This window comes from Nerophis ophidion, linkage group LG01 (assembly GCF_033978795.1).
Source record: "Nerophis ophidion isolate RoL-2023_Sa linkage group LG01, RoL_Noph_v1.0, whole genome shotgun sequence".
Lineage (NCBI taxonomy): Eukaryota > Metazoa > Chordata > Actinopteri > Syngnathiformes > Syngnathidae > Nerophis > Nerophis ophidion.
Genome location: NC_084611.1, coordinates 14,917,890 through 14,931,597, shown reverse-complemented (window position 1 = coordinate 14,931,597; position 13,708 = coordinate 14,917,890). Strand labels below are relative to the sequence as shown.

Sequence of the window (13,708 nt, the reverse complement as noted above, 5' to 3'; positions counted from 1 at the left end):
CATAGATTTTAAGGCTAGAGGTATTGCTTTGGTGATCTTTTGAAACAGAGTTTTCTTAAATACACCATTGATAATTTTCACACGTTTTTTTTCAAACGATGTATCATTTGCTCGTTGCTCTGGAATTTGTCGAAAGTGCTATTTTCAAAACATGCAGTAATAAAATAAAAAATATTGAAATTCAATGATTTGGTGCATTTATAAACAGCTAAAATTATGTACAAAGCAAACTATAACCTGCTACCCAGTTATGTACAACAATTCTTCCAATTTTAAACATTTGTATGCACATAGAACATTTAAAACATTTAGTGCAACAGTATGTGGAATTAAATTAGGGAATGGATCAATCAAAGAAGTCAAACAATGTACTAATATGATCCAGTTTAAGATGCTGTTCAAATTACAAGTTTTTACAAAGTACAAGGAGGAAGAATATTAATAACCATTGTGAAGTTATTGAAAATGAGTATTCATCTCATGATGTGAATCGTAACTTACTTAACTATTTAAAAAAAACTTGTTGTATCTAGAATTCATTGAACAAATGTGTCAGTAATGGTTATGAATTAGAAAAGGGGTAGGATTAAATAAGCTTTGCTTCTTCCTACTCCTTTTCGAACATGTTGTAAGAGAAATGAGAATATGTACATTATATCAGTGTTTTTCAACCACTGTGCCGCGGCACACTAGTGTGCCGTGAGATACAGTCTAGTGTGCAGTGGGAGATGATCTAATTTCACCTATTTGGGTTAAAATATGTTTTGCAAATCAGTAATAATAGTCTGCAAATGATCTGTTGTTGAGTGTCAGTCAGAGTAACCGTGTAATACTCTTCCATATCAGTAGGTGGCAGCAGGTAGCTAATTGCTTTGTAGATGTCGGGAACAGCGGGAGGCAGTGTGCAGGTAAAAAGGTATCAAATGCTAAGACCAAAAATAAACAAAAGGTGAATGTCCCTAAGAAAAGGCATTGAAGCTTAGGGAAGGCTAAGCGGAACTAAACTAAAATGGAAACGCTGCAAAATCAACAAAAACAGAATGCTGGACGACAGCAAAGACTTACTGTGGAGCAAAAAGTACATCCCAACATGACATGACAATCAACAATGTCCCTACAAAAAAAGAATAAAAACAACTGAAATATTCTTGATTGCTAAAACATCGCTCAAAATAAGACATGAAACTGCTACAGGAAAATACCAAATAGGAACGCAAGACAAGAAGTGAAACATTACAGACAGGAAAACAGCAAAAAAGTGAAAATAAGTCAGGGTGTGATGTGACAGGTGGTGACAGTACACCTACTTTGAGACAAGAGCTATAGTTGCAACAATTGCAAGAACGACTTTTTAATTGTCAATATCGGCTGCTGATTTTTTATTATTGAATGATTTCTGCTGGGCCCTGCGATGAGCTGGCGGCTTGTCCAGGGTGTACACCGCCTTCCGCCCGAATGTAGCTGAGATAGGCACCAGCGTCCCCCGCCACCCCAAAGCAGTAGAAAATGGATGGATCGATGGATTTCTGCTGGTGGTGTGCCTCGGGATTTTTTCTAGGAAAAAAAATGTGCCTTGGCTGAGAAAAGGTTGAAAAACACTGCATTATATGATGTATCATATTGTGTCCGTATGCATGTTCGAAATAAACCTAAAACCATAACCATAATGCATGGGTGTCAAACTCTGGCCCGCGGGCCAAATATGGCCCGCCGTGTAATTTAATTTGGCCCTTGAGGCAATATCAATTTAGCATTAGAGCTGGCCCGCCGGTGTTATACAGCGTCAGTGCCGCTATAACACCGCATTCACCGCTAATACCCATACTTGCCAACCCTCCCAATTTTCCCGGTAGACTCCCGAAGTTCAGTGCCCCTCCCGAAAATCTCCCGGGGCAACCATTCTCCCGGATTTCTACTGATTTCCACCTGGACAACTATATTGGGGCCGTGCATTTAAGGCACTGCCTTAAGCGTTCTCTACAACCTGTCGTCACGTCCGCTTTTCCTCCATACTAACAGCGCGTCACATAATATTTGTGGCTTTTACACACACACACAAGTGAATGCAAGTCATACTTGGTCAACAGCCATACAGGTCACACTGAGGGTGACTGTATAGACAACTTTAGCACTGTTACAAATATGCGCCACACTGTGAACCCACACCAAACAAGAATGACAAACACATTTCAGTTGAACATCCGCACCGTAACACAACAGAACAAATACCCAGGGCCCCTTGCAGCACTAACTCTTCCTGGAAACTTCCAGCAAATTGACCAATAATTAACGTTTAATTCATGCATTTTCTCTTGCTACTTCAAGGCTTGAATGTTTGTTTCATTCATTATTATTTCATTTACAAATGTATTATTACCCTGTGGAAAAAAATTGACATTTACCTCAGAAGATTGCAAATAGAAAAAAAAGGCATTACATTTTTATTTAAATTTGATTTGATATGCCATTGATAGGCTTCACGGTGGCAGAGGGGTTAGTGCGTCTGCCTCACAATACGAAGGTCCTGCAGTTCTGGGTTCAAATCCAGGCTAGGGATCTTTGCATGTTCTCCCCGTGAATGCGTGGGTTCCCTCCGGGTACTCCGGCTTCCTCCCACTTCCAAAGACATGCACCTGGGGATAGGTTGATTGGCAACACTAAATTGGCCCTAGTGTGTGAATGAATGTGAGTGTGAATGTTGTCTGTCTATCTGTGTTGGCCCTGCGATGAGGTGGTGACTTGTCCAGGGTGTACCCCGCCTTCCGCCCGATTGTAGCTGAGATAGGCGCCAGCGCCCCCCGCCACCCCAAAAGGGAATAAGCGGTACAAAATGGATGGATGGATGGATGCCATTGATATTTTTTTTAATTATTATTATTATTTTTGATCCGGTGGCCATGTACTGCTCGCCTGTGTATCGGCTGGGGACATCTCTGCGCTGCTGATCCGCCTCCGCTTGGGATGGTTTCCTGCTGGCTCCGCTGTGAACGGGACTCTCGCTGCTGTGTTGGATCCGCTTTGGACTGGACTCTCGCGACTGTGTTGGATCCATTATGGATTGAACTTTCACAGTATCATGTTAGACCCATTCGACATCCATTGCTTTCCTCCTCTCCAAGGTTCTCATAGTCCTCATTGTCACCGACGTCCCACTGGGTCATTATTGTCACCGATGTCCCACTGGGTGTGAGTTTTCCTTGCCCTAATGTGAGCCTACCGAGGATGTCGTAGTGGTTTGTGCAGCCCTTTGAGACACTAGTGGTTTAGGGCTATATAAGTAAACATTGATTGATTGATTGATTGAAACTGGATTTTGCATGTCACTAAAGTTACGTAAGCCTTGCTTGTTCAATATTTAATGCAAAACTTGTTTGGGTCCCTATTAAAAGGTTAATGTGTTCAACCTTGGCCCGCAGCTTTGTTCCGTTTAAAATTTTGGCCTACTCTGTGTTTGAGTTTGACACCCCTGCCATAATGGAAAAACCTAAGGACGGCACAGCCTCGTCTCTTCCGCCATCTAGCGGTAGTTGTGACAAATTGCATCCAAATCAGGTGGGATGTCAGCTGACTTCCACACAAGCAGGAAGAACAACTCAACCCTTCCACCAAGTAAAACTGTATAATAACTACTCCAATCACTACAGCATCTTTTTTTTTTAAATTTTTTTTTTATTTGATTCCACTTGGCTTTTAACTCATAGTATGTTCGCTGGAGATGATGAAGATGGAGATTTCTTGTTACCGTCAGGCGGGTGAGTATTATGAATGTTAGCCATCGAGCTAAGCTAGCTAGTTAGCATGTGTGTGTTTAGCCTTTTTACTAGACACAATAAAACACGATTTAGTTCATTCGAGTTCATTTGCGTCACGGAGCACACTCGTTGTAGTCAATGTCTCCGCATTACTAACTCAGTATCATTAGACACATAAGATACTGTAACTTGAGGGGCCTCCAAAGTGTGGCCCCGGGCCCATTTTGGTACACAACTTCTTTTTTTATTATTTTTTTTTTTACAGACCCTCAAGATATTGTAGCAAAACTGTTAGACAGAACTTTTCATAGGATTTATGAAGCTCCGTTTGAAATAAAAATGTATACCGTATTTCCTTGAATTTCCGCCGGGGCGCTTATTCATTTAAAACCTCTTCGCTTACCTCTGCGCTTACCAAAGGCATGCGGTAAAAGTAAGCATGCGCTAATTATTTCAAAACCTCTTCTCACTCCGGCGCTTACCAAAGGCATGCAGGAAAAAATTGAGTGCGATGTAAGCTTGGACCTTAAATCCTACTGAATAGCTCAATCAATTAATCAATCAATGTTTACTTATATAGCCCTAAATCACTAGTGTCTCAAAGGGCTGCACAAACCACTACGACATCCTCGGTAGGCCCACATAAGGGCAAGGAAAACTCACACCCAGTGGGACATCGGTGACAATAATGACCCAGTGGGACGTCGGTGACAATGATGACTATGAGAACCTTGGAGAGGAGGAAAGCAATGGATGTCGAGCGGGTCTAACATGATACTGGGAAAGTTCAATCCATAATGGATCCAACACAGTCGCGAGAGTCCAGTCCAAAGCGGATCCAACACAGCAGCGAGAGTCCCGTTCACAGCGGAGCCAGCAGGAAACCATCCCAAGCAGAGGCGGATCAGCAGCGCAGAGATGTCCCCAGCCGATACACAGGCAAGCAGTACATGGCCACCGGATCGGACCGGACCCCCTCCACAAGGGAGAGTGGGACATAGAAGAAAAAGAAAAGAAACGGCAGATCAACTGGTCTAAAAAGGAAGTCTATTTAAAGGCTAGAGTATACAAATGAGTTTTAAGGTGAGACTTAAATGCTTCTACTGAGGTGGCATCTCGAACTGTTAATCTTCTTCCCTTTGTGCGATTTCAAATGACCGGTATTGAAATCAGCCTCCTCCATTTTGAAAATGATGACAGGGGAAGTGTCACGAGTTGGACCAGGCGGTAATTATTTTGGGAAGCGAGTTTGACCCGGCAGTAATTTAAGGCAGGCGCATACTATATGTCCTGCGGCAATTCAAGGAAATACGGTATATTAGGTTGTTTTATGTTACTATGCCTGCAATGTGTGTGTGTGATACATACAGTCGTGCTCATAAGTTTACATACCCTTGGATAATTTATGATTTATTGGCCATTCTTCAGAGGTTATAAATGATAACACAAAAAAACTTTTTTCTTTCATGCTTAATGGTTCTTCTGGCAACTCGACCATGCAGCCCAGTTTTCTTCAAGTGCCTCCTTATAATGCATTTCGAAACAGCCACACCACAATTTTTCAGGGAGTCATGTATTTCAACTGGAGTTATTTGTGGATTTTTCTTTGCATCTCGAACAATTTTCCTGGCAGTTGTGGCTGAAATCTTTGCTGGTATATCTGAATCCCTCATTTTCCACTTCTTAATCAGCGTTTGAACACTGCTGATTGGCATTTTCAATTCCTTGGATATCTTTTTTACACCCCTTTCCTGTTTTATGCAGTACAATTACCTTTTTCTCGCTGATCCTTCGACAATTATTTTGCCTTCCCCATGACTCAGAATCCAGAAACATCCGTGCAGCACTGGATGAAAGATGCAATGGTCTGTCAGAAGCCCAGAAACTTATTGACCTTTTATACACACACATTAATTACAAACAAACATGTCACAGGTGAGGATTGGAACCTTGATTAGCCATTCAAACATGTTTGTGTCAACTTTTTTGCATGTTATCAGATCAAAGTCACTGGGGTATGTAAACTTTTGGTCAGGGTCATTTGGGTACTTTCTTTTGTCATTTTGATTTAAAAAGAGTGAACACAGTTGTTTGCCAATAAATACCTTCAGACAACCATTAAAAATGAGTGGAAGAAAGGTTTTTGTGTTATCGTTCATAATCTCTGAAGAATGGCCAATAAATCATAAATTCTTCCAGGGTATGTAAACATATGAGCACAACTGTAAATGTGTTTGTTGTGGTGTATTGTTGATCATGTCAGGTGATGAAGTTAAATGTGTTTGTTGTAGTGTCTTATGATCATGTCAGGTGATAAAGTTAAATGTGTTTGTTGTGGTGTATTATTGATCATGTCAGGTGATGAAGTTAAATGTGTTTGTTGTAGTGTCTTATGATCATGTCAGGTGATAACGTTAAATGTGTTTGTTGCAGTGTATGATTGTTCATGTCAGGTAATAAAGTTAAATGTGTTTGTTGTAGTGTATTTTTGATCATGTCAGGTGATTAAGTTAAATGTGTTTGTTGTGGTGTGTTATTGATCATCTCAGGTGATGAGGTCGAATGTGTTTGTTGTGGTGTATTATTGACCATGTCAGGTGATAAAGTTAAATGTGTTTGTTGTAGTGTATTATTGATCATGTAAGGGGATAAAGTTAAATGTGTTTGTTGTAGTGTATTATTGATGAACTCAGGTGATAAAGTTAAATGTGTTTGTTGTAATTTATTATTGATCATGGCAGGTGATAAAGTTAAATGTGTTAGTTACGGTATATTATTGATCATGTCAGGTGATACAGTTAAATGTGTGTGTTGTGGTGTATTATTGATCATCTCAGGTGATGAAGTTAAATGTGGTTGTTGTAGTGTATTATTGATCATGTCAGGATATAAAGTTAAATGTGTTTGCTGTGGTGTATTATTGATTATCTCAGGTGATAAAGTTTAATGTGTTTGTTGTAGTGTATTATTGATAATGTCAGGTGATTAAGTTGAATTGTTTGTTGTGGTATAATATTGATCATGTCAGGTGCTAAAGTTAATGTGTTTGTTGTGGTGTTTTTATTGATCACGTCAGGTGATAACGTTAAATGTGTTTGTTGTGGTGTATTATTGATCACGTCAGGTGATAAAGTTAAATGTGTTTGTTCTGGTGTATTATTGATCATGTCAGGTGATGAAGTTAAATGTGTTTGTTGTGGTGTATTATTGCTCATGTCAGGTGATGAAGTTAAATGTGTTTGTTGTGGTGTATTGTTGCTCATGTCAGGTGATAAGGTTAAATTTGTTTGTTGTGGTGTATTATTGATCATCTCAGGTGATGAAGTTAAATGTGTTTGTTGCGGTGTATTATTGATCGTGTCAGGTGATAAAGTTAAATGTGTTTGTTGTGGTGTATTATTGATTATCTCAGGTGATAAAGTTTAATGTTTTGTTGTAGTGTATTATTGATAATGTCAGGTGATGAAGTTGAATTGTTTGTTGTATTGTGTTATTGATCATGTCAGGTGATAAAGTTGAATGTGTTTTTTGTGGTGTATTATTGCTCATGTTAGGTGATAAAGTTAAATGTGTTTGTTGTGGTGTATTATTGATCATGTCAGGTGATAAAGTTAAATGTGTTTGTTGTGGTGTATTATTGATCATGTCGGGTGATAAAGTTAATTGTGTTTGTTGCGGTGTATTATTGATGATGTCAGGTGATAAAGTTAAATGTGTTTGTTGTGGTGTATTATTGATTATCTCAGGTGATAAAGTTTAATGTGTTTGTTGTAGTGTATTATTGATAATGTCAGGTGATAAAGTTGAATTGTTTGTTGTGGTGTAATATTGATCATGTCAGGTGATAAAGTTGAATGTGTTTGTTGTGGTGTATTATTGATCATGTTGGGTGATGAAGTTAATTGTGATTGTTGTGGTGTGTTATTGATGATGTCAGGTGATAAAGTTAAATGTGTTTGTTATGTTGTATTATTGAGAATGTCAGGTGATGAAGTTGAATTGTTTGTTGTATTGTGTTATTGATCATGTCAGGTGATAAAGTTACATGTGTTTGTTGTAGTGCCAAGCTGGCCTCCTTGTTTGGCCTGGCCCAAGACCAGGACCAAGACCAAGGGAAGGAGTCCTTCCAGTACACGGCACCCAAATTGTTTGTTGTATTGTGTTATTGATCATGTCAGGTGATAAAGTTACATGTGTTTGTTGTAGTGCCAAGCTGGCCTCCTTGTTTGGCCTGGCCCAAGACCAGGACCAAGACCAAGGGAAGGAGTCCTTCCAGTACACGGCACCCAAACAGCCCAGGAAGAGCTCCCATGCAGGTGAGAGCAGGTGTTGCTGCTGAGCACACCTGCAAGTCCACCTGCTCGCTGAAGCTTTCATCTTGTTCCACAGCGTCCGGCCTCCAGACGGCCGCCTCGTCCTCACCTGGAGTCTCACCTGGAGTCTCACCTGGTGTCTCACCTGGAGTCCCCGCAGTCTTATTGGCCACGGCGGTCCAGGCCTTTCGATAGTGAGTAGCTGGACTTCACCCTTTGACCGCTCACACAAACCTGAACTGTCCTCCTGCAGCATCAATGGACAATATGTGAAGCAGGGCAAGCTGGGGGCCGCCATCCTGGGCCAGCATGCAACCAAGGAGGTGGGAATACTAATATTGATTTATTGATATTAATGAGAATACTAATATTGATGTATTGGTAGTAATAATGATAATAATGATACAACAATTTTTTTATTGGTAATAATAATAATAATACCGATGTTGATTTATTGATATTATTAATAATAGGAATACTAATATTTATTTATTGATAATAATAAGAAGAATACTAATGTTGATTTATTGATATTAATAGGAATACTAATATTAATTGATTGATAATAATGATAATATTGATTTATTAATACTAGGAATACTCATATTGATTTATCGATATTAATAGGAATATTAAGATTGATTTATTGATAACAATGGAAAGAACACTAATATTGATTAATTGATATTACAAATACTATTATTGATTTATTGATAATAATAAGAATACTAATATTGATTTATTGATATGAATAGGAATACTAATATTGATTTATTGATATAATAAGAAGAATACTAATATTGCTTTATTGATATGAATAGGAATACTAATATTGATTTATTTATATTAACAGTAATATTAATATGAATGTATTGATAATTATAGTAATGCTAATAATAATATTTATTTATTGATAATAGAAATACTAATATTGATTTGTCGATATTAATAGGAATATTAAGATTGATTTATTGATAATACAAGGATTACTAATATTGATTAGAAAGATAGATTAGATAGATAGTACTTTATTGATTCCTTCAGGAGAGTTCCCTCAGGAAAATTAAAATTTAATTTATATGATTAGGAATACTAATATTGATTTATTGACAATAATAGGAAGAATACTAATATTTATTTATTTTTATGAATAGTATTAATATTTATTTATTGGTAATAATAATAACAATAATAATATGTATTTAATGTTAATATTAATATTAATATTGATTTATTGATGTAAATAGTGATAATAATATTGATGTATTGATATTAAAAGGATTATAATATTGTTTTATTGTTAATATAAAGAATACTAATATTGATAAATTGATATTAGATTAATAGGTATACTAATATTGAGTTATTGATATTAATAGGAATACAAATATTTATTTATTTATAATAATAATAATAATACTAATATTGATTTATTGATATTACTATGAATACTAATATTGATGTATTGATATTAATAAGAATACTAATATTGATTAATTGGTATAAATATGAATACTGATATTGATTTATTCATATTAATAGGAATACTAATATTGATTCATTCATATTAATAACAATACTAGTATCGATGTGTTGATATTAATAATAATAATAATAATAATATTGATATTTGGATGATATTAATAAGAACACTAGTATTGATATAATAACAGTACTAATATTCACATATTGATATTAATAATAATACTACTATTGATATATTGATATTCATATCTATACTGATATTAATGATATTAACATTGATATATTTATATCTATACTGATATTAATGATATTAATCTTGATATATTGATATTGATACTGATATTAAAAGGCAATGCTAATATTGATATTGATACGGATAATAATAATAATATTGATACTGATATTAATACTACTAATGTTGATATAATCATATTGATACTGATATTAGTAATACAAATATTGATGCTGATATTAATAGTTCTAGCACCTGGGGATAGGTTAATTGGCAACACTAAATTGGCCCTAGTGTGTGAATGTGAGTGTGAATGTTGTCTGTCTATCTGTGTTGGCCCTACAATGAGGTGGCGACTTTTCCAGGGTGTACGCCGCCTTCCGCCCGATTGTAGCTGAGATAGGCACCAGCGCCCCCCACGACCCCAAAGGGAATACGCGGTAGAAAATGGATGGATGGATGGATGTTGATGTAATGATATTGATACTGATATTAGTAATACAAATATTGATATAGCTACTGATATTAATAATATTAATGTTGATATAATGATATTGATACTGATATTAATAAGCATACTGATATTGATACTGATATAAAAAATACTGTTATTGACATATTGATACTGATATTAATAATACTAATACTCAAATAATGATATTAATGTTGATATAAAAATATTATTATTGACATCACGATATTGATAGTGATATTGATAATACTAATATTGATATAGTTGATAGTGACAATAAGAATCTTACTGTAACATTGTCTGTCTTTGTGTGGCCAGTACAAGCTGCTTCTATACGTCAGCCAGCAGAAACAAGTTGCTGCTGCCAAGATCCACGTTGGCTTCGTCTTTACGGTGAGACCTTCAAATTGTAATCCAAACATCAGACAGATACTCAAACTTCTAAACTTTGTTATTTTTTGCAAATATCAGCTCACTTGTAATTTGATGCCTGCAACATTTTTCAAAAAAGCTGGCAGTAGTGGCAAAAAAGAATTAGAGGAATGAGATTGAGGAATGCACATCAAACTTATTTGGAACATCCCACAGGTGAAAAGGCTAATTGGGAACAAGTGGGTGCCATGATTGGGTATAAAAGCAGCTTCCATGAAATACTCAGTCTTTCGCAAACAAGGATGGGGCGAGGGTCACCACTTTGTCAACAAATGCGTGAGCAAGTTTTCCAACAGATTAAGAACAACATTGCTATTGCAAGGAATTTAGGGATTTCACCATCTACGGTCCATAATATCATCAAAAGTTTCAGAGATTCTGGAGAAATCACTGCACGTAAGCGGCAATGCCCTTGAACTTTGATCCCTCACCGCATCAAAAAGCTACATCAGCGTGTAAAGGATATCGCCAGGAACACTTCAGAAAATCACTGTCAGTGACTACAGTTTGTGGCTACATCTGTAAGTGCAAGTTAAAACTCTACTATGCCAAGTCAAAGCCCTTTATCAACAACACCCAGAAACTCTTTGCTGTGTGGTCATCTAAGAGGGACTGTGGAAAAGTGTTCTTTGGTCTGGCAAGTCCACATTTCAAATTGTTTTTGGAAACTGTGGATGTCGTGTCCTCCGGGCCAAAGAGCATCTGGACTGTTCCAGACGCAAAGTTCAAAATCCAGCATCTGTGATGGTAGGGGGGGTGTATTGGTGCCAACTGTATGGGTAACTTACACATCTGTGAAGCCATCATTAATGCTGAAATGCAAAAACATACAGGTTTTGGAGCAACATTTATTGCCATCCAAGCAATGTTATCATGGACGCCCCTGGTTATTTCAGCAAAACCATGCCAAGCCACATTCTGCACATGTTACAACAGTGTGGCTTCGTAGTAAAAGAGTGCGGGTACTAGACTGCCCTGCCTGTTGTCCAGACCTGTCTCCCATTGAAAATATGTGGCGCATTATAAAGCGTCAAATACCACAACGGAGACCCCGGACTGTTGAACAACTTAAGCTGTACATCAAACAAGAATGGGATAGAATTCCTCTTCAAAAATGTGTCTCCTCAGTTCCCAAACGTTTACTGAGTGTTGTTAAAAGGAAAGGCCATGCAACACAGTGGTAAAAAGGCCCCTGTGCCAACTTTTTGCAATGTGTTGTTGCCATTAAATACCAAGTTAATGATTATTTGCGAAAAAAAATATGTTTACCAGTTTGAACATTAAATATCTTGTCTTTGCAGTCTAGTCAATGGAATATAAGATGAAAATGATTTGCAAATCATTGTATTCTTTTTTTTATCTAGGTGCCAACTTCACTGGTTTTGCGTTTTGTAAAAGGCAAATAGAAGGTAGAAAAATTTCACTAGAAGTCAATTAGAAGTGAAAACAAGGTAAAATAGGGCAGGCAAGGTTAATACATTGTAAATGTAGTAAAGATGTAGTGGAAGATCCACTCATCGATCTTGTACTATTGATTCGGGATGGAACTTTAGCCTGCAACGTGTGATCGATATCATCACCGCTCAACTCCTTTTCTAATCAACGGGTCTTAAAAGCACCTTGGTATTGAGCAAGACTCGGACATTCAAGTAGTTGTACTCCTGATTGTATTTTAATGTGTGTTGGATCCATTCAATGTGTATTTAAAGGCACAAACCTCTGATCTACGTGACAACAACTAGGAGCTCAAACATCTTATGTTCACTTTTCCACTGTAGGTGCAGTCCAACAACTACTGCACGTTTTATGACGACCAGCGGCAGAACTGGTCCCTGATGTTTGAGTCGGAGGAATCTTCTTCAGACTTCTGTCGAGAGGTACGTCACACACCAAGTCTGAAACGCATCATGTACTGTTTTTTTTCTTGGTCTTTTACTCGTCTGATTCACACGGAAGCACATCCTTTTAGGGAGGCTCAGTTTGAGTCCAAGAAAAAAACCTCAAGCAATATAAGCACACATGAGCGCATTTTACGATACACAAAACTTGAGACATGTAACAGGCATACTTTGAAACATATGTAAAAATAAAATGTAAATAATACATTAATAGGTGAATAAAAAGGCAAGATTGAGAGAATAATAGTGATATTAATAACATAGAAAACAACACAATAAATAATAATAAATAGATGATCATTAAAAAGAGAAAAAAGCTACATGTAGTAAAGGACACAAAATGTACTTGTGTTCAGTCAGGATGTGTATATATATGTATATATGTATGTATATATATATATGTATATATATATATGTATATATATATATGTATATATATATATATATATATATATATATATATATATATATATATATATATATATATATATATATATATATATATATATATATACACACACACACACAGTCCCGATCAAAAGTTTACATACACTTGTAAAGAACATTATGTCATGGTTGTCTTGAGTTTCCAATCATTTCTACAACTCTTATTTTTTTGTGATAGAGTGATTGGAGCACATACTTGTTGGTCACAAAATACATTCATGAAGTTTGGTTCTTTTATGAATTTATTATGGGTCTACTGAAAATGTGACCAAAACTGCTGGGTCAAAAGTATACATACAGCAATGTTAATATTTGTTTTCATGTCCCTTGGCAAGTTTCACTGCAATAAGGCGCTTTTGGTAGCCATCCATGAGCTTTTGGCAAGCTTCTGGTTGAAGTTTTGACCACCCCTATTGACAAAATTGGTGCAGTTCAGCAAAATGTATGGGTTTTCTGACATGAACTTGTTTCTTCAGCATTGTCCACATGTTTAAGTCAGGACTTTCGGTAGGCCATTCTAAAACTTTAATTCTAGCCTGATTTAGTCATTCGTTTACCACTTTTGACTTGTGTTTTGGGGTCATTGTCCTGACCCCAGAACTTTCCTCCAGAAAGTCTTATCTTTGGCCATGTGATGTCAGATGAAACAAAAATGGAACTGTTTGCCCACAGTACCC

General features: G+C 36.7%; 1 protein-coding gene across 4 annotated transcripts in view; it reads left to right on the top strand.

Annotated features, from left to right (window-relative positions):
* The first annotated feature begins 3,548 nt into the window (after window positions 1–3,548).
* LOC133550820 (FK506-binding protein 15-like) overlaps window positions 3,549–13,708 on the top strand; it is a 57,684-nt gene continuing 47,524 nt past the window's right edge. For 2 of the 4 annotated variants that reach the window (XR_009806386.1, XM_061896897.1), the window contains exons 1-7: window positions 3,549–3,752; window positions 7,813–7,881; window positions 7,959–8,068; window positions 8,142–8,259; window positions 8,319–8,388; window positions 10,573–10,647; window positions 12,465–12,563. Coding sequence is in view for 3 of the 4 variants with exons in the window: in XM_061896897.1 (XP_061752881.1) it covers window positions 3,703–3,752; window positions 7,813–7,881; window positions 7,959–8,068; window positions 8,142–8,259; window positions 8,319–8,388; window positions 10,573–10,647; window positions 12,465–12,563 (591 nt within the window). In the remaining variant the exon portion in view is untranslated. The remainder of the gene's footprint in view (window positions 3,753–7,812; window positions 7,882–7,958; window positions 8,069–8,141; window positions 8,260–8,318; window positions 8,389–10,572; window positions 10,648–12,464; window positions 12,564–13,708) is intronic. The other 2 variants (XM_061896880.1, XM_061896888.1) reach the window with 2 other exon arrangements.